The sequence below is a fragment of the Archocentrus centrarchus genome, chromosome 8 (genome assembly GCF_007364275.1).
Source record: "Archocentrus centrarchus isolate MPI-CPG fArcCen1 chromosome 8, fArcCen1, whole genome shotgun sequence".
Taxonomy (NCBI): Eukaryota; Metazoa; Chordata; class Actinopteri; order Cichliformes; family Cichlidae; genus Archocentrus; species Archocentrus centrarchus.
The window spans coordinates 24,088,044-24,114,158 of NC_044353.1; the positions used below are offsets into that span (position 1 = coordinate 24,088,044).

The following is a 26,115-nucleotide window of genomic DNA, read 5'->3' on the forward strand; positions in this document are numbered from 1 at the left end:
ATTTGCGGTCAGTTTTCCTTGTTTGCATTAATGGATTTTAATAACTTTTGCAGATTAATGCAGAGAAGATGGTAGTTTTGCTGCTGAGAGCATTACCAACCAAATCAGACAGCGATCAGGGTCTTTCTCATCCACCGTGAAATCTAACGCGCAGAACCTTGGGATAATTTTTGATCAGCCTTTGATACTCACGTCACGCCTCAGACCCACTCCTGTTTTTTCCATTTAAGAAATATTGCTAAACTCAGGACTGCTGTCTCAAGAAGGGAATTGGAAATGCTTGTCCATGGCTTCATCTCCTCTCACTTGGATTATTGTAATGCACTGTTTTCCTGCCTGTCTAAAGCATCTATTAATCACCCCCAGTCCATCCAAAGTGCTGCTACATGGCTTTTAACTCACTCTAATGAGTCTCCTCATATCACCCCACAAAGCTTTTGCACTAGCTTCCTGTCAGGGTTAGATTTCAGTTTAAAAATCTTGGTTCTTACTTTAATGGCCTTACAGGGGTGAGCTCCCCACCTACATTGTTGAACTGCTCCTCCCCTGTTCTCCAAGTCAGGTTCTCAGATAGGGGCCTTCTTGTGATTCCATAGACCTGTCTGAAAACTAAGTGGGACTGTGTATTCCAAACCTTAGCCCCAAATCTTTGGAACAGCTTGCAACACACTCTTTGCACTCTTGGATTCTGTGGTGTCCTTTAAAAGGTGCCATAAAACTCATCTGTTCAGCCAGGCATGTAGGTACCATTTGTGTTTTTTGTGTTGTTTTGATTGGTTCGTGTGTGTTAATTTTCACTTGACACGGGCTGGTTTTTACTGATACCTCTGTAAAGCAATTTGTGACTGTGTCCTTGACTGTGTCCTTGTCTTTAGTTTGCAGTTTGGGTTCAGTGTGGTTCAACTTCAGAGTGGCGTTGCTTGTTTCCATTTAGAAGATTTGCAGCAGTTAATTTTTTTATTTATTTATTTTTTTACCCACCTACTTTTAGGTAACCTTGGAATGCACCTCTATTTGAACCAGTTTGCTCCAGTATGGGTAGGTAGGTATATGCAAACATCCCTTTAAGGCTGTCCTATTTATATTAAATCTGGCACAAAAGCGCCATGATTTTATAGACAGTCTATGTTCGTAGATTGTGTGGGACTTTTTTGAGATATATTTATCAATTATTAATTAAAGTTTAAAATCAAAGCGTTAACTGCTATTTATCCCCAACATTAAATAAAGTGTGTAAGTTAAAGTGTAAACAGTGATAACTACCTCTCTGACATGAGATGGCTGCGTCCTCACATATACTCCATAGAATCCTCCACTCCAGACAAGTGCAAAGGCTCATCTCACTCTCCGCCAATCACAGGAGCCACACAGAGCGTCGTCCAATCAGAGTGAAACATGCCAGACGGTGGTGCGGTCATGCGCATGAGCTTACCTATACGGAACTAGGCGGTGCATTGAATGGTAGTGATTATCTATTAGCTATCTTGAAGAAGATAAAATAGAAAGTTCTGTTTGGGCTTTAGTGCTTTGGTTGAACTGCAAAGGTAATGGGAAGTTGTTATAAGTATTTATGCTCAAAGAATGTTTTTATATCGGCGTGTTAATTTGTGGTTTGCTAATGCGGTAGCTGAAGGTGCTAGTTAGCATTTATTTGTTAGCTCGGGATGAAGTCGTTGTAATTTACCCAGCCGCCTGTAGTTTATAAATTTATCGCTTGTGGAATTGTATGCTTGAAGTTGTGTTTAATCTATTTACTTTGTATGATTGGTAGGTGATAGTGTCGTTGCACGGTGGACTTTCGTTATGTCCTGTCAGTATCTGCTGCTGCAGCTGCTGCTGCTGAGTGCGGGAATCTCTGCGGTGGAGGTCCAGCGTCCTCGCGGTGTCCCTTTGTCAAGTAAGCATTTATGTTTGAAATAAGACTAAAGTGAGTTCACTGAAGTACTTAACGCTCCGGTAGTCAGCTTCCTGTGTTTGGGAGCTTTCGTGGCACTGAAACAATCATCTTAAAACCTCGACAGAGCGGCAGTTTTACGAAGAGGGTAAACCCTTTACCTGCCTGGATGGCTCCCGCACCATTCCGTTTGACAGGGTAAATGATGACTACTGTGACTGCCATGACGGTTCTGATGAGCCAGGTGTGTATTTCCTGGAGTCTGGTGACTCATCTATGACTATACAATAACATGTTTTCATAGAACACTGGAATTAAGTAGTTTAAGTAGCTGATGCATCTATGCTCTTTATTTGCAGGCACCGCAGCTTGTCCCAACGGCAGCTTTCATTGCACCAATGCAGGTTTCCGTCCAGCCTTCATCCCGTCTTCTCGCATCAATGATGGGATTTGCGGTATGTTTTTCTTTTTAAAAATCGTGCTGCTATTTCTTTTCAGGTGTAAACTAGGCAATGATCTAGTTTAACATCTGAATTTTCTCTACAGACTGCTGTGACACAACTGATGAGTACAACAGTGGTGCTGCCTGTCAGAACACATGCAAGTAAGATATATTTATTTTTGCATTACAACTTTAAAAACTGGTGATTCTTTTAGGGGCTTTTACTAACACTTGCATATACATGTTCTTTTTTTTTGTTTTGTTTTTGTCTGGTACATTTTTATATGATTGACTTGCAGGGAGCTGGGCCGCAAAGAGAGAGAGAGCTTGCAGAAGATGGCTGAAATTGCAAAAGAAGGCTTTCTGTTTAAGCAGCAACTTATCCACGAGGCCAGAAGTGGTCTAGAGGAGAAGAAGGTGTGAATGGCAACACAGTCTGTGGTCTTTGTGCAATATTCCTCTGAAACATGGTTATTACAGAGTTAAAATCATTTTGATATTGAGATGCCAGTGTTTAAGGAAAGACATTTGCAAATGTTTACACCAGTTATGTTTTGCCTAGTGTACATTCACAAACCAGATATTGGCTAAACTGTGCAAAGCCAAAACAAATAATAATAATAGTAATAATAACAACAACAATAATTTAGAGTACCTAAAAGATGGGGTTTTCCAAGTTTTAAGCTAAGTTACTGGTGCCAAACTTGCATCAGAGTAGACCCTAAGATGTTAGGGTATCATTTTGTGTATAGATCAATATAAACTTATGTTTTATAATTATCTCGCAACAGGCCAAACTTGCAGATGTTCAGGGCAGTAAGAAGGATCTGGAAGCAAAGGTGGAGGCTCTGAGAACAGTAAAGGAGACTGCAGAGCAGCCAGAGAGAGAAGCTAAAGAGCGCCATCTGAAGGTTTGGGAAGGTAAACTAAAATTTAAAAGTAAATTGCCATCTAGTGTTTTTAAAGAGCATCACATTATAGGTTCTCTCCTATCTTTTTAGCTAAACATTGTTTGTTAGTTAAACATTGTTTGAGCCTGATTATGTTGAGAGGATGCCTCATTAGCAGCAGACAGAAAACATGTTAATACGATCCTCAGCTGTGTGTGTATATGTATATATTGTTTTTTTTTTTCCAGATCAAAAGGCTCTTATTCGCATGGAGAAAGATAAAGCTAGAATGGCTGAGGTGTTTCTTGAACTCGATGATGATGGAGATGGCTTGTGAGTAGTGGGACCCTCCCTAAGTCTTAGGACACATAACAAACAGAAAAATTTACAAAGAAGGCAAAGTTTGATGAATTAATGCCAAAAAATTATTTAAAGTTATTCCATTGCTACTCTTGTTGCAATTTATTCCACATATCCACCTAAACAGCTGAGATAGAGATAGAGCTCACTTTGGAAAAAATGTCTACAGAGTGAATTGATTGTAACTCTTCTAAACCATGAGTTGACATGCTGTTTAATACAAACACTTTAGCTCATCATTAGTGTGAAGCATTTATGTTCTTGTTGTTATTGTAGTCGTTTTCATATGTTCTAGTGACTAATGTGTTTTTGTGTGCCACAGTGTGTCAGTGCCTGAGCTTCTGTCTCATTCTGAGCTTGATCCAGATGCAGATGGTTCCTTCACAGAAGCAGAGGCGCAGGTAAAACTGGTTCTTTTTTTGTCTTCTTCTGTTCAAGTTTACTGGATTTTAAACGCTGTGGCACATCAGAATGTGAACATTTCCTTTGTTTTGCATAGGGACTGTTGGGAGGAGTGGATGAAGTAGACACAGGAGCATTTGAGTCTGTTTGGAATAACTTAAAAGAAAAATACATATCAGAGGTAAGATGCGGTACTTTTTTATAGTCAGTAAACTTCATGTGAGAAAGACACTACTCCTCTAAATTTTCTTGGCATCAGTCCACCGCAGACACCCCAGCACCAGAGGAGACTTCCCGGGAGGAAATAAATGAGTCAGTCCTTGACAATGAATCTGATCAGTACCCTGACGATGACATTCCAGAGGATGAGGAAGAAGATGATGATGAAGAGGATGAAGATGATGACCAGAATGAGCACGACTATAAGGTAAAGCTCACTGAGTTTCTCCATCAAACTTGTGCTGCATGAGTCACAGACTATTTTTAGAGTTAACCTGTGTTTGATTTATAGATCCCTCCTACAGCACGAACTGAAGAAAAGAAGGATGACGATGAGGGGACCATGCCTCCCTATGACCAAGAAACGCAGAACCTCATTGATGGTAAGTATGCATTTAAATCTGAGTGACTCAGCCAGTCCTGAGCAATGAGTATTTGAGTCATCACAGATGTAACAGCATATCGGTTTGCATTTTAATGTTGTCATTTGATAAGCATTATTTGTTGTGCTCTGCAGTAAATTATATGGAAAAAGAATTCACCAGCGATGTTACTTTTATGTAACACAAGATTTGTTACTTATAAAACCATCATGAGGAAGTCGTGATTTGCAGACTTATTTCACGTTTGCATGTGTTTTATTGTGACTTTACTGTGCGGGCATATATTTCAAGTCTGTACATCTGATTCCTAGCTGCTCAGAAAGCCAGGGATGAGTTTGATGAGGCTGAGAGAGCTCTCCGGGAAATAGATGATCAGATCAGGTAAGTGTTTAGTCTGAACGTGAAGAAGCCTCTTTGCCAGTAATGCAATCAGCTTTTGTAACACAATGGGAGTTTAAATTTCAACAGCTGCAGTAAATTTTTTTCCTTTTTTTTTTTTTTTTTTTTTTGTGAGTGAGTTATTGTAATTGAAACCTGTAAATAAAGCCCATTTACTTCTGGATTTCCAGGAACCTTGAGAAGGAAATCTCCTTTGACTTTGGACCCAGTTCTGAATTTGCCTACCTCTATAGCCAGTGTTACGAGTTGACTACAAGCGAGTATGTACTTCTAAAAATATATGTATTTAATACTTAATATAAGTTCCTACTTCTGAAGGACTACATTTGTCTTTTTTTTTTCCAGGTATATCTATAGACTCTGTCCATTCAACAAGGTAACCCAGAAACCCAAGTATGGCGGATCAGAAACAAACTTGGGGTAAGAAAATATCTATTCTGTCTATTTCGCTTGTCTCTGCTTGACTCTTTGCTCATCCTTGTTTGCCACCATTTGCTTTGTGTAGAACTTGGGGGAAATGGGCTGGTCCTGAAGACAACATCTACTCTGTAATGAAGTATGAACACGGAACAGGTTGCTGGCAAGGCCCCAGCAGATCCACCACAGTGAGTGTCAGCCAGCCGGGCTTCGTTTGAGCTTTTCTGTCTTAATTTGACTTTTATTTTACAGTGTGACAAGATATTTTTTATTTACTTTTAGGTTAAATTAACATGTGGAAAGGAGACAGTTGTGACCTCTACTTCAGAGCCTAGTCGCTGTGAGTACCTGATGGAGTTTATCAGCCCTGCAATCTGTCAGGAGCCACCGAACCCGGATTTACTGATTCATGAGCATCAAGAGCTCTAGATCCTCTTGATTAGTAAGTAACTCCAACTTTTCAGTATTTGTAGGGAAACCTATGCAGACCTATATTATAATAATTTTTTTAATGTCTTATTACCCTTTATGATCTCAAATGTGTTCCATGGCCAGCGTTGTTCAGAGGAGTCCTGTTTCTGAGCATACATAGAAGGCATAAACAGGCAGCTTGTCTCCATTTCTTCATTTAATCAAATTAAAAAAGTTGTGCAGTGTGAAAGTTTAGCATTTCAGGATTTGTGGAAGAATAAGGTAAAGCTTCATTTTAGAAGAAGAGCAGGACAGCAGCAAGATCGAGGTAAAGGCAACTTCATTTGAATTCATTGTAGTGGTTAAGAGGATTAGAATTAATGAATGGCAAGAATTTAATGGTGCTCTAAATGTCTAAGATGAATGTAAATAGTAGTACTCATACAATAGTGCGTACATCCTTTACTGCAGACAGTTTGACCTTTAGAGTTTATGGCTATTTGAATGGTGTCACAGCTGTAAATACTGCTATAAAAGTTAGCAGCTGAGACTCTAATCTGATCTGATTGTAAAATGAGTTATTATTTTTAGAAAGCAATTTAGGTTTTGTTTTTCAGTCACAGGACTGGGATGTTCTGTCACATATTTCATATCACAGCGATATAGTGATTTGATGGTCTAAGTTTGCCTGTGAGGCGCCCTGCAGATGTCATACAGGCTGAACAGATCTCAGATACAGCGTCCCTAGAAGTAGAAAATGATGTACCGCTGGAAATGTGTATCGTGGTTAATCTTGAATTAGATGGATTTCTTCGAGCCGTTTCTCTTGCTTCTTCAGGATTTTGAGTGTTGTAGAGTTGATATTGTACACCTGACATTAAAGTGGGTAAGCTTTATAGTGATACGGTAATATCAATTATTATTAGGGATGCACCAGTACCAGTGTTTATAAAATAAAATTTGGACAGTAACTGATGGTGGTGTTTAGGTTTTTGTTTGTAGTTTTTGCTCGTATTTATTGCCACTCGTGTTGCAGGGAAACAAATCTTTATAAAAACAAATAATAAAAAAAAAAACTGTTTTTGTTCCTCATCAAACTATCTTTCAACATTTAACCAACTGAAAATTGATGCAACAGAAGCGATAAACATCAGCCACTGCTATAGATAAATGTTGCTTGCCGACTTGGCCAGTATCTGCCAATACTGATCATCAATTGTATTGGTGCATCTCTAATAATCTGGTACAACAGAATTAGACTTTTTGAATGTGTTGTGCTCTAAAATTAACATGGCGTCCAACTCGAATGTAAGTAACAATTGAGACATCTCTACTCTAGATGCTTAGTCCTTGGCAGTGAAACCTGTAGGGATCAATTTCGACTAAATTGTTTTTCCTTTTTAACAACAAGAAAGACATGACTTGGGCAAACAAGCTATTGAAATAAACATGTATGTGCTCTGTCTTGCAGGTTGTTCTCAAGGGACCACAGTCACTGCAGCTGTATGAAGTTGCCATGCTGTGAGCAGCATCACCTTGGTGTCGGTTAACAATTAAGAATAAATCATGGAAATTCCAATGAGTCCTTTATTGTAGTATCATCTAAATTTCCAGCTTCCTACTGTTTCATTGATTCTGTTTGTGTTGACTGTCGTGTCATTCCAGTGTTTTCAAATAAAGTTCTTTTTAAACATGCTTCTTTGTGACATTGTTGCTATTTTGTCTCCACTTTCAAATTTAAATAAGGTACACATTTTCAACTCATTATTTTATGATCCCAGACCATATTAAAATTAAATATTTAACCGAAGAGCTGGTGGAAACGTGTTATTAAAAAAAAAAAAAAAGTGAATCCAGTCGACATCTGTTGTTGTTGCAGTTATTGAAACACTCAAGTCAACAAACAAGCCTTGCTGAATGTACATGCATTTGTAAAAGGGCATACTTTTTAATAGTATTGATTTGACAATCAATGAAAATAGGGCCACTCATATTTGTAGCTTTTATTTTATTTTTTTCTGGCATGTAAAGTACAAATAATTAAACAATTCCATGAAAAAGTCTTCAAGCGTCTTCAGCTGAAATCCCAGTAATAAATATCCTAGTCTAAACTGAAAGGTTTTTTTTTTTTCTTTTCTTTTTTTCTTTGTTAAATTTTGATATTGTTCATTTGGTCATGTTTGGAAGTATGAGATTCTGTATTTTTTTTTCGCTGACATTGGTGTCAACGGAACTGTTTTGATCATTTTCACCTTTTGATTTGTTCTACCATTCCAGGAAAATGTAAGAAAAACATCACTAAGTTACTGCGTCCCCTCTTCTAAATAAATAGACACAAAATACAGTTGGTTGAGAAACAGAAGGACCACTCACCCCTCCGGTACCCTAAAGACTCCCAAGAAAACCTTCCTGCAGCTTTTCTGAGCTCTGCAATATTTTTGTTGGAGCTTCTGGCTAGGTTTCCAATTGTGTATTGAGGCTTAAGATGCAAAAAGTGATATTGAAATTGATACAGGTGATGTCAGTATACAATGAAGCTATGTAAACTGAACCCCTAATATCCTTTTTTTTTTTTTTTTTTTTTTTTTTTTTTGTAACTCAACCCATCAGCATAAACAGGAAAGCTTCTTGTGAGCATATCAAGCTGAGGACATCCCCTCACTTCCTGGCTAGTTGCAGGCCTCACTACAGGGGCTGTGCCATGTCTCAGGGGTTCACCGAGTGGTTGAAAAAACAAGACTGTGATTAGATTAAATAATTAAAAGATTTTCATTTAACAAGACAAACAGAACACAGGCAGTAAAGGCATAACATCTAGCACAAAGCATGTATGTTTATACACTTCAATTAGTTAAATATAGCAGTGCATTCTTTGACTATGGAGAACGTTTCCAAATCGTACTTCTAAAGCTGTTTTTCTATTTGTCCCCCTTTTTAAGAAACGAAATGGTGTAACCACAATTTTGGCAAACTTAAAATCTTTTAAACTTGCAAATATAATGAAATAAACCATAAATATACACAAAACATACTTTATACGAGGCAATAATAATAATCATAATAAATAGTTTTTAAGTTAACAATAAGTTAAAACTACAAGCTTAAAGTCGCCCAAATAATACAAGTTTGTTGGCGCTATTTTGAATTTTTTCTGTTTAAATTATTTTATGTTGCAACAAAAGCTACCACAGACTTTACAAACACAATTGAACACAGATTGATTGAAAGAAAAAAATCTAACTAAGTCTAAAATCTGCATACACTGTAAACTGCAACTAATTAAATAATGGAAGAAAAATAACAAACTTTACCCAATCAATGCAACCAAACATAATCTTTGACCCATGTGTGTTCTCTATGGCAACATCAACAACACAAATACACTAATTTAACATGTGAGTCTTGATATGTAAATGAAATCAATAAATTACAGGAAAAATGATATTTGAAATTGACATGGGCTAAAACTGATGATATATTAGACAGGATTCCTTTCAAGGTCATTGAGAATTGCTCTATTAAGTCAGCCAAATATGCAGTTTGAGCTAGCATGGTCAGAGCACAAATTAGGGGCTGAGGAAGTGATTATGGCAATTTTAAGATCAGAGCTCTCATTGCTTGTTTGATTTATTAATGAGTCTGTTCGTTTTTTTGCTCCTTTCACTATTCCGCAAACCTTTTCAGTGTGACATTTAATTTCTTTTTTAAAAAATATATATCATTTGTTCTCAGTCAATATAAAAACAAAGCACATTGCACTTACTGTTCCATAGGAAAGTTTTTTTGTCTTTTTTAAATGATTATTGTTGTTGCTCAAGCAGTGTAGTACTGTTTCCTGCCATGGTCCTTGGCTCTTTACTGTACATCAGATGTTGGTCTTTGTATAGACTATGTATGAAGGTTCTTTTTGGACTGCGGGTTTGGTTTGTGGGTTGACTGTTCTACATCGGACATGGCTGGGTAAACAACTCCAGCTGCAGCTCAACGTGGCCTGTTATCTTGGTTGTTCCTAACGTCTATCACTGGTCTCACCAAGTGCTCAGTTGTACTGTGCTATCTCTTGCAAATTGCATGACCAAAAATAACTAGATTAGTCCTTTTATGTGGTCAGCTCTGGACATGCCACCAACAATCATTCAGAGTATTTCAGGGGATGAAACAGCATGAGTCAGATTGAAAGATGCCTGTATAAGTATTTGAAGTGGTGCAATGGTTTTGAAGGATAAAGTAGTCACAAGACAAAGCAGATGATTTAAATGTCAGGGGAAATATTATAGGAGGATGCATTTTTCCTTCGTTAAGAGGTGAACTGATTCATCGCAGTTTATTTTTTGATATGCCTTTTATCATTCGGTGTCTGCATGAAATGTGTGCAAATGGGATTGCTTGCATCTGCCGCTTTTGGTTTAGTGGTTTAAAGATTTACAAATGTAAACTGATATGCGCAACTTATAAGTTCAAAAGTAATGATAACTGAAATTGTAGAGGGTCCTTATTCAATAAATAACATCGATTTGTACAGCAATTACTCAGGGAATATTATAGTAGGTCTTAATTTAACCTTCTTGTACTGACTTGCAAAGCAATTCTTTGGCAAAAATCAAATCTATCTAATCGTAAAGACTCATGCTCAATCTTCATTATGAATCTGCATCACTGTTTCAATCTGCATTTTACCTTTTTTTATTTTATTTTGCAAGCAGCTATTTAATTTTCCAGCTGGGCCATGAGCTGGGCTCATTGCAACTTTGTCTGGGATTCTCAAGTCAAAGAACTTAATTTCACTGCACCATCATTGAAGCAACACTGTACACAACTTCAGGACAAGAGATGTGTGTGTGTGTGTGTGTGTGTGTGTCTAAGCAGTCAAAAGTATAGATATGTCTGTCAGGTTATACCCCCAACTGTTTAACTGTAACTTTTTTCTCCATCAAATTGGTTTTTGTTAGGTTCAGTTCAATCGTTTTGATATGGTTAGACAGTTACATTTGTATGAGATACATTGTTCCTTCGCCCCCTCCCTAAATCCCCACCCATACACCGCATGCTTGTTCCCCCTTGCTCTGCAAAGATCAGAGGGTTTAAAATAAAGCCATGCGATGTCCCAATTTTTCCAAGCTTAAGAATCTGTAAAAATTCAGCACAAGGTCTTGTTCCTTTGTATGTATAAAAATAGATTTATCTCTAATGTAATCCTTTCAAAGAGATCGTCCTCTTTGGCTAACACAGCGTCATTTAGAAAAGCAAAAAGCAAAAGTGTCTTGAATATAGTTGACCTTATTTAATCTATTATCGTGTGCAGTTGTCTTGATATTGAAAGACATTAGCTCTCCCCATGGTAAATCATCAGTCTGGTTGGCCTTAATGTTTCATCAAGGGTGCCATAAATAATCTTCATGCAGTTGGGTTGGGGATATTTTAGAAATGCTATTTTAGTGGTAGTGCCAAACAGATCTGAAGCAAATAAATAAATAAATACTTTTCTGTTGTAAACAGAAAAATAATTATGACACTTTTTTTTTTTCTGCAAGCTTGATTTTGTGCAGTCATCTTTTGACAGGGCAGGAATTCAAAGTTTCTGGGAAGCTTTTGTGAGAATAAAAGGGTTTTAAAGTAAAACTGAGGAGCGTTTAGCAAAGTTGGAGGAGCTGTTAATATTTCTCCTCACTGGATCAGTGATAATCTTTACATTGCTGGATATCATCACTCGCAGACATGACTCTAAGTCAGCTTTAAGTGTTCAGTCTTTAGGAACTGCAGTTTACTTAATCTTCTCTAGTCATATTTTTACTGTAGAGCCCATAAATTCTACTGAAATGTAAAACTTTGACCTCATTTTTTTTTTTGGGGAGCTTCTATCTGTGCACTTAGGAATAATACCGGTGCTCTTTAGTTTTTGCTCATCTGTTTTAGTTCTCAGCCTTGACCGTTGTTGAGTCCACAATGTTTCAGTTGTAACTCTTTTGCAAAAAACATTGAATACGTCAAATATACTCAATATCTTGAGTACAAGAGCATTTAAAATTGTCCGTCTTTAGCTTCTCTTGACCTTTTAACACCAAATGCCTTCTCAGTTAAAAGGATCTCATGCCAGATAATGACTGACAGAGCCATGCGAAATACAACAGCCTGTGGAGAATCTGAAAATGATGCAAAAAGTGAAAAAAAAAAACACCGGTATTTTCCTCTGACATGGCTGTGTTATGTTGAAACACTTTTCCCCTCGCACTCATCTCTCTCTCGGCCACCAGAGACTTACTAATGAACACTGTCACCATGGGAGCTCTGCCACTCTGCTCTAAGTTCACAGACAGTCTGCTTGTATTAAATCCATTTTAAGGATCGATTAGAAAAAATACAGCTTTACTGGACTAAATATGTGTAAATCTTCTAGTTACTGAACTGTGTTTCTGTGATACATATGTGTACTATTGTGTTGTTTGTTGTGAGACTGTGAGGGAAAGTGATTCTGATGGCCTTCGGACTATTCTTTTCTGTGACCAGTATTCACTAGTTAACCTAAATCATATTGGGTCTGAGCTAACGAGCCCAGATAGGGTAGAGAAACTGCCGTTACACTAGGCACCACCTAATGCAGGTCAGGAAACAGTAGTCAAAGTTTCTAGAAAATGCTTACATACTCGGCTATTATAACCACCTTAAATATTGAATATATAGTTATATTTTAATAGACGTATATAAGAGAACACTGTTTTTTAATTTCATTTTCTTTGATCTAAAAAAACTTGCTGATTCAAAATGCCCAAGTGTAAAAAAGTGACTACATTCTCTCCAGCAAGATAATGGGAGAGATGGTGGGGTAAGAGTTTGGGTAAATTGCACATATTTCGTTCACTTAAATTGTTTGATCGTTTTGTTCATCAGTTGTTGTTATTTGCCTGAATTCAATCAAAGCACTCAGTACACATTCTCCGTCACATTCGTTAGACTGTCTCCTAAATAGATAGCTCTTGTCCCTACCCAACACCACCCGCTACGTACCCCTTCTAATTCAATCCAGGCAAATATAGGGAAGGACTAGCATGTTGTGTAAAGAGAAAAGAAAAACTCCACTAGTGTGTTTACTTGAAACTCTGACTTGTGTATGCTTGCATATGGATATGTTTGTGTTATGTGTGTGCATGTATGCATGTATCTGCATGTCTGTGTCTGTGATTCCGTTTTATGAATTTGTGTGAGAGAGACTCAGTCCAGGCCCATGTAGAGTGATGGCACAGGGAGCTGCTCTCCCTGCAGGTTGAAGGAGCTGGCGCCAGCAGCCTCTCTCTCAGGCCTTGTGCTGCTTACTGGTCTTGAAGGAAACCTGCAGCACGCGGTCACCCAGGCGGTAGCCGTTAAGGCTAGCAATAGCCATGGCAGCTTCGTCGTAGTTGGTCATGGTGACAAAGCCAAAGCCCTTACATTTGTTGGTGGTGAAGTCACGGATAACCTTGACATTGGTGACAGCACCGAAAGGCCCGAAGAGTTGCCACAGGACGCTTTCGTCCGCCTCAGGGGACAGGTTGTACACAAAGATGCACCAGCCGGCTCCAGTCGGACCAGTAAGGTTGACCCCTGCCAAACTGGTCATGCTGTCAATGGTGATGGGTGAGAATCTGGGGAAGAGAGTAGGAGAACTACCATGGGTGTCATTCTGAAGTTCCACACAGCATTCAGTGCTCTATACTGTCTCTTATGGGCATGTATCTGTGAGAAATGTTAAAGCTTGTAGTCGGATATGGAGTCAGGGGACCCCATCTCCATCCCCTCTCCTGCACAGTTATGTAGATAAATATGTGTGAGCACCACAGTGGCTCCAAACTACCTGCTTTCATACAAAATGACACTGTGAGCCCTGAGACAAGACACCCACACAATCTGCATATTTTCTCATTTTCTCTGCTGACCAAAGCCTCTGGAAGAATTAAACATGAATCACAATGTTCAACTGAAATCACAGTATTGAACAAAACACAGAAACCTAGAGAGGGATGAAAAGCAAATTGGAATCAAATCATACAAAAACTGGAGCAAACAGAGGAGACGCAAACGGAATCTGGTATGTCCATGCTGGTGAAAAAAAGGGGACATTAAAGCAACTGAAACTGACAATGTTAGTTCATAAATAAATACATATAAATTATTTCTATTAATCAAAACAAAAGAACAAAAGGTTAAACAAAGCCATGCCAGAATACCCTGCTGTTGGAATGCTGTATCATTGCTTAATGCAATTACTTATAGTGTTTTGTTGGCTCAGCTGCTTCTGTAGCATGGTTAAATGGGTTGCGGGCATTAAAAATTATGACTACTATATCTGATTTTGAGATGAAGTCAGCAGGTGGTATTCCGGGCACTTTGTTTGAGGTTTTATTTTGGCATGGATGCTTTTGAAAGTACACCTTTGGCATTTACCTCTTAACTCCGTAGCTGGCGTTTAGTAAATTGTCGAGTCTGCAACGCAAGAGGGAGAATGAAGGGGATGCAGAAGTTAGTTATGAGATCTACAAGGAAGGGGGGCTTTCATGTTAACATGTTGCTCCTTCACCAGCTGGCCTCCAGAGGGCATCCTTCACTGCAGCGTAGTCCCAAACCATCCAACCACAAACTGATGATGTGTCAAATTGTCCTGCTGGTGTTTATTGTGAGTTTAGTTTAAGCTCCAGAGTAAAATGTAATTTTACATCTACTTATTCAAATTAAGTATTCATACTGAGCTAGTGAGCATTACAAATCTGGGGGTGTCTACAGTTGTTTGTGAAGTTCCTTAAAAATATTTCATGCTGGAAGCCCTTGGATTTTAATTTTTTTAAAATTCATAATTATCCACATAGATTTGGATACCATCTGGCATATTCTATCATTGGGATGCCTGAATGCCTATGATGTATAGGCAACATTTAAACCAATATTCATTTAGCTTTACTTTTGTTTTTTGTTGTACTTGGAAAAATCTGGTTTCTTACATTGGTTTTGAGCTGTTATTTGGATCTGGTCCCTTTCCAAGTGAAGGGATCACACTGCAGTGTAAAAGAAAGTCAGAGAAAGAGTTTGAGAAGGAGGGACACCATATTGCCATTTCCTTCTTTACTATAAAGTAATAATTACTTAAAGGTTTACTACTATGTGTTATAGTGACAGACAATGAGCTATTTATTCTTTAATGCTTCTCAGTATTATTAAACTAGACCACATTTACTGATTTGTGAATGTGCCACTTCAAAAATATTCAAAAGTATTTACTCTTAGCCATTCTCTGGTGTAGTTTAGGAAAACTTTCTGACTTGTCTATTGACACAGTAATGATATTTCCATGTCTTACTAAAACAATGCAATGCTGACACACTTGTAATATATATTATAATTTGAGTTTGCTATTATATATTGAGTTGGCTTAAGCTCAGCAACAGAACAGGAAAACCAGTGACTTGGGCTTGAAACCATACTTCTTTACAGACTATCTGCTGGTTAGTAAGGAACTCATACATGGGGTGGTATGAGGTTGATAAAGGTTCAGTACCTGAAACGCTGAGTCTGGTGGTGGAGGGGCCCCGTGTAGCGGCGAGCAGCAGTCTGATACAGCTGAGTCAGTAAGGCCTGGCCTGTCTTCTGGCTGGGGTTGTTGGCGAACTTGACAGTGATGGGCTCGGCAGCACCCAAAGGCTTCTGTCCGTTCAGTCCTTTGATGGCCTCCTCTGCTTCATTTCTCTTGTCAAACCGGATGAAGCCCACTCCTCGTGATATGCCTGCTCCGAATAGGAAAGCAAGACAGTGTTACTACCTTGGCATCAGTGTTGCTTCCTGCAAGTGTGACTGGCCTGACTTGGGCTATATTGATATATGGGTTATCCCAAAATACTGACTGACAGTACCTGTAACTTGGTCCACTAAAATCCGTGAGGTGATAATTCGACCATATTGGGAGAACAGCTGTTCCATGTCCTTCTGGCTCATGGTTTTGGGGAGTCCACTCACGTAAAGGTTGGCATCACGAATGGAAGCCGAACTTGGCCGGGCATACGATACCTGTAACACATAAATGAACATAATCACTGTGGTGTTTCATTTCCTTGAAACAGTTTAAAGCAGAGAAGAACCATCACTTTAACTTGAGGCACATGATAGCTAAAACCAGACTGAGTTCCCAAAAAAAATAGTTGAGATTTCTCCTTGTTTGACATTTGTAGACCCAGTTGTCTGTTTGGTATCTGTGGATTTCATCAGAACCATAATGAAACCATTGCAGACATGCTTTAACGGCTGTAACCATTACCCAAACTGAGTGTCAGCTTTGTTTTGTACTAAAAAAACATCAGCCTTAGTTGATATATTTTCCCGAATTCACCAGTGACTTAATTAGTGCATGGCCATTTTCTAATACATCTGTGTTTATATCCCTTATGGTTTTCTGTTGGTCTACTTTCAGAACATTTTGAGCTAGTGGTGCAGAGCAGTATCTAATTGGCTGTAAAAGCGATAGACATGTTCTCGTTTTTGTGTTTATAGGAACACGTGAGCACTTTTGTGACAGATAGTCCAGTTCAGTGCATTGTTAAGAGTGGTGTGTTTGTGTGTGATGGAGAGACAGAGTGAGTGTTGTCTGAGATAGGCTGAGCTGCCGTCCCTGTCCTGCCTCCTTCCTTTGTCTCTATTCTCTGGGGGAGAACAGCTCTACAGGCAAACAGCAAACAATGTAATTGCAGCACAAGAATTGCAAGATTCCTGATAATGTATAAACATGCTTGTCATACACACATTATTTGTCTGCATATATATGGTGTACTAAATGCAAATGTTCAGCAAATATGAATGTTTTTTAGAAATGTTGGATAGAATTCTTTAGTTTGTTCAGACAAAAGGTACACATAATGTGGATATTATCTTCCAAGTGAATACAGGTGTTCTGATTTTTATCCATCAGCACTAAGCACCGGTGTCTATTGTGTACACAGACGGACTGTATGAGCAGGGGGGTTGTGTGGTGCAGTGATTAGGGTGTTCTGGACGAGTCAGGGGGGAGTCACTGTGTTCGGGGAGCAGAGGCTGCCCTATAATTAACCCTCTCGCTGTCGCTCCCACAGTACAGATGGTGCCTAAAGCCCATATGGCCTCTAATCCTGTCATTGGCATTCTGCTCTTTGAGCTACCCCCTACCCTTCTACTGCGGCCCCCACCCTCACACCCTCACCCCTTTCTGTTGAAGCTTCCTTCAAAATCAGGAAGATGAAACTCTCGTGTGACCGCAGGAATTATTTTTGAAATTAGAGAATATATTACAAAGCAGTTAATTACAGATAGAGTCATCTATGTATAGATACATTAAATATGAATGAATCTTATATGATTAACATTGTACTTTAATAATTATCACGACAGTCTCATTACTCCTGCTCCACAGTAAGAGTGCATTCACAAGGTTATGCACAATTTGAATATTATGTATAATACCATTAGTCTGTCTTTTCATCCAAAAAGTAAGCTCATTGTTTGATCAGTCATAAGTCAGACTAAACATCCCTTTTCAAGGATAGCTGTTGATCACCTGCTCTGCTCTATCAGAGATTAGATTTTTCAGTCCTACAGTTCATTTCAATCTTTGATCTTCTTTAATCAGGTTAGGGGATGCAGAGAATCAGTGGTTTTGCCCCCCATTTTCCCTCATCTGATTTTGGGACAAAGAAGCCCCCCTAATTAGCCTAGATTGGAGGCAGATGGGCTAACCTGGACTGACCCTCATGCACTGCAGTCAGGCTTCCTAATTACATTTCCATCACAATAACCTTTTCGTGCTGTCCGCCCCTTGCTTTCTGACCTCAACTCTCTCCTTTGCTTTTCACCCTTTCTCTCACTTCCTTTGTTCTAGCCACCGCTCCCCTCTGCCTCCTCATCCCTGTTTTCTTCCCCTGCCTCTGTCACGTCCGTCACTGCCTCTTTCAATAAACCCCCTTGACAAAATCTACACTTCCTGTCTCTGTTTGTCTGGCGTGCTGTGAAGAGTGAAAAAAAAAAATATCAAAGAGCAAAATTTATTGAGGTCTGCTTACCTTGATTGTTTTAGTCTGCAATTTGAGACCGTTGAGTGTGTTAATAGCCTTGTCTGCATCATTTGGATCAACATAGTTTACAAAACCATATCCCAAACTCTGTCCTGGAGACAAAGAAAGAGATATAGATGAAGCTGGGGATTCTCAAAAATAAATAAATAAAAGTGCTCATATTTTTCTACATGCACAGTGTGTTGCACCTGTTATCTTGTCTCTGACTAGCTTGCAGGACTCAATTTCTCCAATGCTACCAAACAAACTTTTGAATTCTTCCTGGGTCATGTTCTGAGGCAGATAGTTGACGATCAGGTTGGTTTTACTGTCATCTGTGGAGCCATTTGTGCTAATGACTGGACCGTTAGGCAGACTGGTTCCGCTTGGACCGTTGGACACCTGGGTTTCCATGGTGCTGATTATCTGCTGAGGAAGAGGGTGAAGTTAGATTCATAATTCATAAAGAGGTACGGTGGTGATCTACAGTGATATAAATATAATATTTATCACACCATATTACAAATGCAAATATAACCACAAACACAGACTGTCCACTTTGTCACTGTCAGAAGGAAAGGTTAGGAATCAGCATTGCTAAAATGGAGATGGATACAAGCTCTGATTTATTATCCCCCACCCCACTGCACCCCATATTTCCTCCTCTCTTGCTCCATGCCTCTGGTCCTGCAGATGTCACAGTCCCTTTTTCCCTTTCTTCTTCCCTCCCCCCACTCTCTTCCAGGGTCAAACACCATTACATCATTACGCAGGGATGGATAATAGTGGTGGTGGTGGTGGTGGTGGTGTGTGTGTGTGTGTGTGTGTGTGTGAGGCTGGCAAGAGACTGGGGGAGTTAGGAGTGGTAGAGGTCGAGATTATGGACAAAGGGACGAAAGTGACACTATTAAATAGATTTGGTGCTACAATAAAAGAAGAATACCATAGTTTGGTTAAAAGATGAATCAGGATGACATGTTTGCTCTTCTGCCTTTGTGTTTCTTTGTAGTCAGCTGACAGTGGAGTAAGGGTATGGGTTAGTGTACAGTATTATGTTCATCTCTGCTGTGTTGCTCTGGTGTGAACCATGTTGCTTAATTTTAGCCACATGGGATTTCAAGGAACATCTGTTTGGTCACAAAAAAAAAAAAAAAAAACTTCCTGCATTATTTTCCACCTACTCACTCACAAGCAACACCTACTGCTTGGGTGTTTAGATAAACACATCTAGTATATGTCTACATCAGAAATGACTGCAAACTCTGTTTAAATTACCCTACAATAAACTGATGGAAATTGTTGAACTGTATGAGATTACTGTGATAGTCTTACATGCCATGCTTAAAAAAACAGAGTATCAACCACGTAAATTTGTAAGTTTATGATCCTAACATTAAATAGGATTGCATTTACATTTTTTTTTAAGTTGGGGTCTAAAATCATTCAATGTTATGTGATTCCCTTGACTTGTCAAAATAAATTAGTATTCATGTTTAGAGTAAGGAGTTGCTTGTTGAATCATGTAGCTAAAATTATAACCTTTATAGCATGACTCTGCTGTGCCTTTGCAGTATATTTTTGAGCATAAAGTTTTAGTTTTTATGCAGTTCAGTAAACTCCATAAATTGTCTGAATATCTAATACTTGTGTGGTGGTGGGGCCAAAATGCAAATTTTGATGTCAGATTGCTGGATTGAGCTGCTGCAGATCTCTAACTGGGTGGGTGTTTTGCAAGTCAAAAGTGCTAAATGAATCTTTTCTTGGAGGCTTACAGTGTGGTCCAAAGCAACCAACAAAGAGACTTAATTAATGAATCCACAAAGTTATTTTAAGATTTGCAACCTTGCTGGAGAACCTACTGTAGGTGTCCCTGAATCTCTAAACAGTATCACATAAACATTTACCTTTTACTAGGATGGATAACATACAGAATTAACTTAGACCCTTCTATCATCTCATGTAAAAGCAATGATTGGAGGTATTGTTATTGTATTGTTTCTGTGTTAGGACTCAAGTTACTGAAAAAGACTCATATCTTCCTTTGTATTTTTGAATGTACGTGCCATTTCATATGTGCTCCTTGTTTTTCTAGTCCCTATGAATAGGTCTGTCTAATGAAACCTGCTTTTTCCCTCATCTCTGTGACCGGCTGTCTTGCTTTGAGCCTCACCTTGACTCATGTTGCCCAGGTAACAGCCCCTCAAAGACTACATTGTTTCAAATGGCTGAAAAGCTTTCTTACTGTAGGCCGAGAGTGTGTGTCTGTTCTCATTAGCAGCACACAGGTTAGACATTTGTCTGCCTTCTATTCTGTGTATAATATGGCTTTGTAGAGTCAGGAAATATCAGTAAGCCAGATTGATAATGACAAGGGGAGAAACAGCACATTGACAGAGTTAAGGCAGCCTAAAAATAAAATACTTCAAACACACATCAGCACACAAAGGGCAGATGACATAAAATAGCAATCTGTCATCCAAAGGTTTTGATGTCCAGCTGAAATGCCATGTAAATATCATTTGTGTGCCCCTCTAAATGATGATGAGATACACATCTTGACAAAATAAGGTGGAGTCAAGCGGTAATGTTATTCATTGTAATAATAACGTAGTACATTGCTGTGTAATGTGATGCATCTGACTAACAGAAACACAAACAACCGAATGTGTCCCAAATATGACAGAGGCATTTTGAAGGAGGGAAAAAAAAAAACATATTAGAGCAAATTTGACTCGCCAATGAAAATAACCCTCAGCATGGCAGAACACACATTCCCAGTGAACAGTGTGAAGTTATATAATTCACAGAGCCACTGAGGAAGGGCTGGGCTCAGAGACTGGCTGACACAAGCAGCAACTAAGATTAAGATTTTCATACAGAAACCGAGAGCAACAGCATGCTTGGAAGTTATTTGAAATAAACAGAATTTTTTTTTAGGCTGTCATATTTCATTTTTTTTTTTTACACCACCAATAACAAGCAAATACTCTGAATTACAGTAACCCAATTACTGTGTAATACAGAGAAATTACTGGGATGGGCGCACAAAAGCATGAATAATCACAGTACACTAAGTATACACGTACTCCAGCTTAGTGGCTCCAGAGATTTTTAAGTATTGGTGACAAATGCAAAGATCTCTCCAGGGCTAGCTTTTAACAATGATCTCCTAATTGTGTAAATCCTTTGTTGCATTTCATTACCCATTTTTCTGAATCACTGTCTCTGAAGGATGAAAACAAGCCAAAGAAACAAGATTTTTAAAAATATTTTGTTATGGTAGTTCTGTGTCCCCCCTCCACTGCTTTTGTCTATTTTGGGGTTCTGCGAGATCTCCCTTAATATTTAATGTACTGCATCAGCATCGCCTACACATGGTCCCAGACTTGCACGCAAGCAAGAGTCCTGCCTCCACTGCCAAACACATGAACCCAGACTTGCACGCAAACGAGAGCCCTGCCTCCACTGCCAAGCACACATTCCACCTACACAGTACACTATTAAATTACAAAACAGAAGCATTACAAGACTAAATGTAAACGCAGTCTGTGTTCTCTGCCTTCTGATGCATATAAACAGGTTCCCCAATTCATTTCTGCTCCAAATGCACTAAAGCACTTGAGGCTATAATGTACAGAAGAATAACAATTTCCCAGTTTAGCTCATAACATGAGAATTACCACATTAGATGTTACAGTTTGAATTTAACATCTAACGTTTTGAGACGAAGGTCATGCAAGGGGATTACAAGATTGTGTAGAGGTAGATTCACTTGCTCTATGTGTATATGTATCCTTAAGTCTGTCAGAATGCACAGTAAATGTATTTAGATACTGAATTAGGGTCATAACTAAAATTTCTTCTTTTAAGATATAACCTGTCACTAGTTGACATTTTAATGCATTATGTAAAGAATTTTTTTCTGGAAGGCATAAATCAAAAGTGAATGCTAGGCTAAAGTGTAAATGAGCCTTCTAAATAACACAGATTACAGGATTATCCCAAACAAAGGGCATTAGCCACACTCTCTGCAGCTTAAGGGATCATGGTGGCAGCTGTAACACAACAGGACGACAGGAGTCACAGCTCATGTCAGCCATGCGCTCAGACTCCATCCTATTCTCCGCTCCGCAGACTACAAATGAAAGATTTCTAACAGATTTCAGATCTCCGAGGAGCGCCTATGCACTGCTTTGATAAAATCTCAGCAGACAAAGCCGAAGGAGAGAAATCTTGCAAGTCCGTGTAGCATGCGGGTCGCTATCCAGCGTGCTGAAAAAGGGAGTGGCTTTCGGACGGTCTCATTTTGAGGACAGCGATGGCCGTGAAACAACCGAAGACCACCGACTCGTCTTTATTTCTATTTTGTTGAACATTTTAATTCGAAGTATTAAAAAAACAAAACAAAAAACAACATTAATATATGACAAATGCAAAACGGCACTCTTCATATTCTCATTTTCTCTTATTTCTCCCTGTTTTAAAAGGCAAGACTTGCGTGCTCTGCAGGCATTCATGAACCGGAGCGCCTATTTGCTGAATAAACGTATTGAAACGACCAAACAAAAGAGCCACCCGTTCCTCCTCTTCTCTCTCGCAGAGGCTATGGCAGCACTATGAATATTAATGTAAACAGTGGCGCTTTGTGTCGTGGCCAGGGGCTGCAGGACTCTTCGGGAACAATGATTGTTACAGTTGCCAGTTTCAACTCAAAACGCCGCGATAGGTCAAAAATAAAATCGAAGGTATTCGCTTTAAATTGGTTTGTTTTTCCTGGTTTAGAATCAGGTTCTTTTATTTGTTTTAATGTAGAGTTTTCATGAATTCCCGCAATAATTAAAAAACAAACAAACCAATAAACCGTCAGATAAAATATATTATTACATAACTCATTGTGAAATTATTATTTTGTGTTGTGATTTTGCAAAGAGGTAAATTTTACAGTCTCCGAAGAAGATACGTACTCTACCTCGGCCTGTAGGGTTTATTTGTTGCTAACTATATGAAGTCATGGGCAACAGGAGGTATTTAACTGCTTATATGAATGGCATTTTGCGTCTCAACCTAGGACATATCATACTTGTAAATAAATAACCTTAAGTCTGTAATAATTGAAACATTTTATTCCTGATGCCTTAAAGATTTACGTTTAATTCTGTGACCTTAGGATTAAACTGTGATAGTCTCGACTGTCCTTGTCCTTGAATTGTGTAAGTGCCTTGGAAAGGTTATCTGACTCAACGCTTTTATTTGCTTGGCACTGCGGTACAAGCATGGGAGACTGCGGACCATGTGGAGGGGAGCCACTGTCGGTGTGACACTGTCTAGGCCTGCAAAAGGACAATAGGTAACGTACACAGCGAAGAGAAACCAAAAGTGTAACTGGAAATGTAACAAGTGGATAAATCAGACCAGTCCTATCCGCCTCCGTGTTGCACAGTTTTTCCATTCAGTATTTCAGATTCCTTGAAACGATCTTACAGGTCCTGTTTTTTTCGAGGAGTTTCTGCCTCTCGTCCTGTTTCCTCTGAGTGTTAAATAATTTATTTTGTGTACTATTATTAGCCATAGACTGAACAGCCTTAACAAGTTATCTTGTTTAAATATATGTCAAGTTCTAATGAATAATTACACAATTCATTAAAGAAAGAAAGAAATGAATGAATGAATAGTGATTTTCATATTTCACTCTAACAAATATTTACTACAGTCCTGTGCGCAATATCAAGATTTTTACCTTCAACCTTTACGCTTCTTTGCAGTTTCTTAGTTATTTGTTTGGTTCTATAATTTTATGTAAACCTCTCTGGCCTTAATTGGTCTGTTTAAATAAACTGCATTTAAGCAGAGCATTTCAAGAGGGAAAGCTGAATAGGTCGTTTGAGGCTTCAAGGCCCTTGTTTGGTGCTCAGGTCCAGCAGAGACACGCCCAATCCCGCCGTCGGCACACAGCAAAGCTAATTTATCATCGCTCATCTCCTTTCATCCGACGAGCGCACTCGCAAGCAAGCATGGCCATCTTGTACCCTACGTGTGCGCCGTGAAACTCGGAGAAATGCGTTTAAAATGGAGATGTCCGTGCGCGGCCTTACTGTCGCGGCCTCTGAGATTTCCAGCCCATTTACTCGGTTACATCGCAACGAGAACCCGGAGGAATTTGGACTTTGTCTGATTCAATGCTAACCAATGGGTACGTAATCTCCCTCCTCCCCCTCCCTCTCACGGAGTGACTCGACCCTTTTTTTTTCTCTCTTTTTGCCTTGCTGGATGGGCCCTCAGCCTCCGAGGCATCATGTTTTGTCTCAGAAAGCCATCTCCAGCATCCTTGTTCTGCACCAGGCAGAGAAAGCCCGTCCACCCCCCTGCTGAACCGCCTCATGGCATTTCTTCCTCTCCATCACTCCAATCTTGCAGAATTCCTACATCTTGACTGTTGATTATTAAAGAAATATAATCAGAGCTGCGATATTTAGGCACGCATAGTAGCTGTGATGCTAAAACGTAAAACGTGTGCTATATAAAATGGAAGGATAAAGACTTCATCCAGCGCGGAGGATGACTGCAGGCTGGAGCGCAGCCGGCATGGCGCATTACTTAGTATGAGATTACTAACTGCCTGTATCAGTTGTTAATCTTATAGTAATAATTCGGCATCACATATTGGACTAAAACTTTTGACACTAATCCCAACACCCCTCCATGTCTTGGCATGTGAGCATAAATACACATCTGGCTATAAAATGATATTAATTTCCACAAAAGGAGCATGAGTAGAGAAAAAAAAGATGTTACATGGATCTCTCTATGACTCGCTGCATCACATGTGTACACAAAGGAGCTGAGATACGATGTAAGCATAAAGCTACAACATCTCCCTAACAAATATAAGAGAAATAGAGTCATACGTACAGTAACCATTCTTGACGTACAATGAAAGAAATCTAGGTCCTCCTTTGCACTGATCTTGAATTTGAAGGCTGAGTCTCTTATATGCTCTTCGGCCTTTATATTATATGGCCCTTATGTTCTGTCAGGAGTCAAACTTAAAAGAAAAAAAAAGAAAAAAAGGAAAAAAATACAATCTTCGCCAAGGGATCTCAGCCCTCTGAGATTGTATGTGTCCTCTATAGGATGAAAATGAGGAGAAAGGGCTTTTCTACTGGATGATGATGAGGGAGAGCGTTCTCTCCGAGTGGCGTGGGTGATGTTTCAGAAAAAAGAGAAGCAGTGATCCTCGGCAGGGTGTGTCCAGGGGAGGGTGTTCTGGTTCTGCTGTTTTTGTGTGTAATTCCTTGCTCCTCTCGCAGTCTCCTTCTGTGCCTCTGCTGCAATGTTCTTCTTTTATGCGTCCTCCTGGCTGGCAGAGCGCGCTGCTGATTGGCTATTTGTGCAGGGAGGGTACTTCATGGCAGCCATTGCAATGCGCTCGTCTCCCATTATCCCCTTCAGGAGAGATCACCAAGAGTCCTCCCCCTCTTTCCTCTTCCATCCCTGCCCTTCCATCTCTCCACTCCCTCCTTCTCGCTGCCCTTCCTTTCTTCCTGCCCCCCTCTTCACACACACACGCAGAGCAGAGTGAATAGGGCTCCACCTGCACTTTCAGAACAGATGGGTGCAGCAGAAGACAGTGGACTTGTCTCTCTCATTCCCCACACTTTGCACTCACTTCTGCCTCAGCACAGTCCCTTCCTTTCTCTCTTAGTCTTCATTTATGCCTGCCTGAAACCATAGCAAACAACTATGCTCCACAGGCCTTTGTCTTTCCAAATAAAAGCACATGTAGAGTGAAGATAAGCAGACTTTCTAAGTCAGCATTCTTAGTTTATAATTACAGAATTAAAGCAAAAGGGAAGAATAGAGCTGTGCCACAATTTGGCGTGAATTGCAGATAGAAACAGCGTTAAAGCCATACTATGACGGATGATTCTGGACCTCTTATATGCAAGGCAGATGGTTAGCCATAGAGTCAGGTGCAGACATGGGAATAACAAATCAGACACCCCCACCCCCCCACCCCAACTAATTCAGCTCTATTCATTTAAAAGTTGAGAAAGGTAGAGTTGTAGCTCTGATCAAGCTGTGCCAAATGATCTTTTTTCTTTGCTTTATGATCAGAAACTTTGCCAGCAGTGATTTTTGTGTTGCTTTACGATCTCAATATCCCCATCCTGAGTAGTTCTCAGCTCTCTCTGCCTACCTCCTGCTGCTCCCTCCTATGTCCCTGGCTGTGTGATGAGTGCTCACTGAGACATGCTGTTTGGGC

At 39.4% G+C, this 26,115-nt stretch overlaps 2 protein-coding genes across 10 annotated transcripts; one reads left to right on the forward strand and one right to left on the reverse strand.

The window, feature by feature from the left end:
• The first annotated feature begins 1,409 nt into the window (after positions 1 to 1,409).
• Positions 1,410 to 7,503, forward strand: prkcsh (PRKCSH beta subunit of glucosidase II). Its single transcript, XM_030734941.1, has 18 exons — positions 1,410 to 1,544; positions 1,772 to 1,897; positions 2,022 to 2,138; positions 2,254 to 2,349; positions 2,441 to 2,498; positions 2,636 to 2,753; positions 3,128 to 3,257; positions 3,475 to 3,559; positions 3,909 to 3,987; positions 4,086 to 4,169; positions 4,248 to 4,415; positions 4,500 to 4,590; positions 4,902 to 4,971; positions 5,160 to 5,249; positions 5,335 to 5,409; positions 5,495 to 5,594; positions 5,689 to 5,848; positions 7,289 to 7,503. The coding sequence occupies exons 2-17, from the start codon at positions 1,804 to 1,806 to the stop codon at positions 5,833 to 5,835; spliced, it is 1,602 nt and encodes a 533-aa protein (XP_030590801.1). The 5' UTR covers positions 1,410 to 1,544; positions 1,772 to 1,803; the 3' UTR covers positions 5,836 to 5,848; positions 7,289 to 7,503.
• A 302-nt stretch (positions 7,504 to 7,805) lies between these two features.
• On the reverse strand, positions 7,806 to 25,177 carry elavl3 (ELAV like neuron-specific RNA binding protein 3). 9 transcript variants are annotated; one of them, XM_030735046.1, is made up of 8 exons: positions 24,762 to 25,175; positions 18,062 to 18,278; positions 17,862 to 17,965; positions 15,690 to 15,843; positions 15,338 to 15,566; positions 14,784 to 14,837; positions 14,233 to 14,271; positions 7,806 to 13,454 (listed from the first exon to the last, which is right to left on the reverse strand). In XM_030735046.1, the coding sequence occupies exons 1-8, from the start codon at positions 24,768 to 24,770 to the stop codon at positions 13,106 to 13,108; spliced, it is 1,155 nt and encodes a 384-aa protein (XP_030590906.1). In that variant the 5' UTR covers positions 24,771 to 25,175; the 3' UTR covers positions 7,806 to 13,105. The 9 variants fall into 9 exon arrangements, with proteins under 9 accessions (XP_030590906.1, XP_030590907.1, XP_030590909.1 ...); XM_030735047.1 differs by having other exon boundaries at positions 15,338 to 15,563; positions 24,762 to 25,174; XM_030735049.1 differs by having other exon boundaries at positions 7,806 to 13,433; positions 24,762 to 25,174.
• Between the last annotated feature and the right edge of the window lie 938 nt (positions 25,178 to 26,115).

Coding starts and splice junctions, on each gene's coding strand:
- prkcsh (XM_030734941.1), top strand. CDS start 1,804: ATGTCCTGTCAGTATCTGCTGCTGCAGCTGCTGCTGCTGAGTGCGGGA. Junction 2,139..2,253: donor TGACGGTTCTGATGAGCCAG/GTGTGTATTTCC, acceptor CTTTATTTGCAG/GCACCGCAGCTTGTCCCAAC. Junction 4,591..4,901: donor AACGCAGAACCTCATTGATG/GTAAGTATGCAT, acceptor TCTGATTCCTAG/CTGCTCAGAAAGCCAGGGAT.
- elavl3 (XM_030735046.1), bottom strand. Junction 17,966..18,061: donor AGTCAGAGACAAGATAACAG/GTGCAACACACT, acceptor CTTTGTCTCCAG/GACAGAGTTTGGGATATGGT. Junction 15,567..15,689: donor TTTAGTGGACCAAGTTACAG/GTACTGTCAGTC, acceptor TCCTATTCGGAG/CAGGCATATCACGAGGAGTG.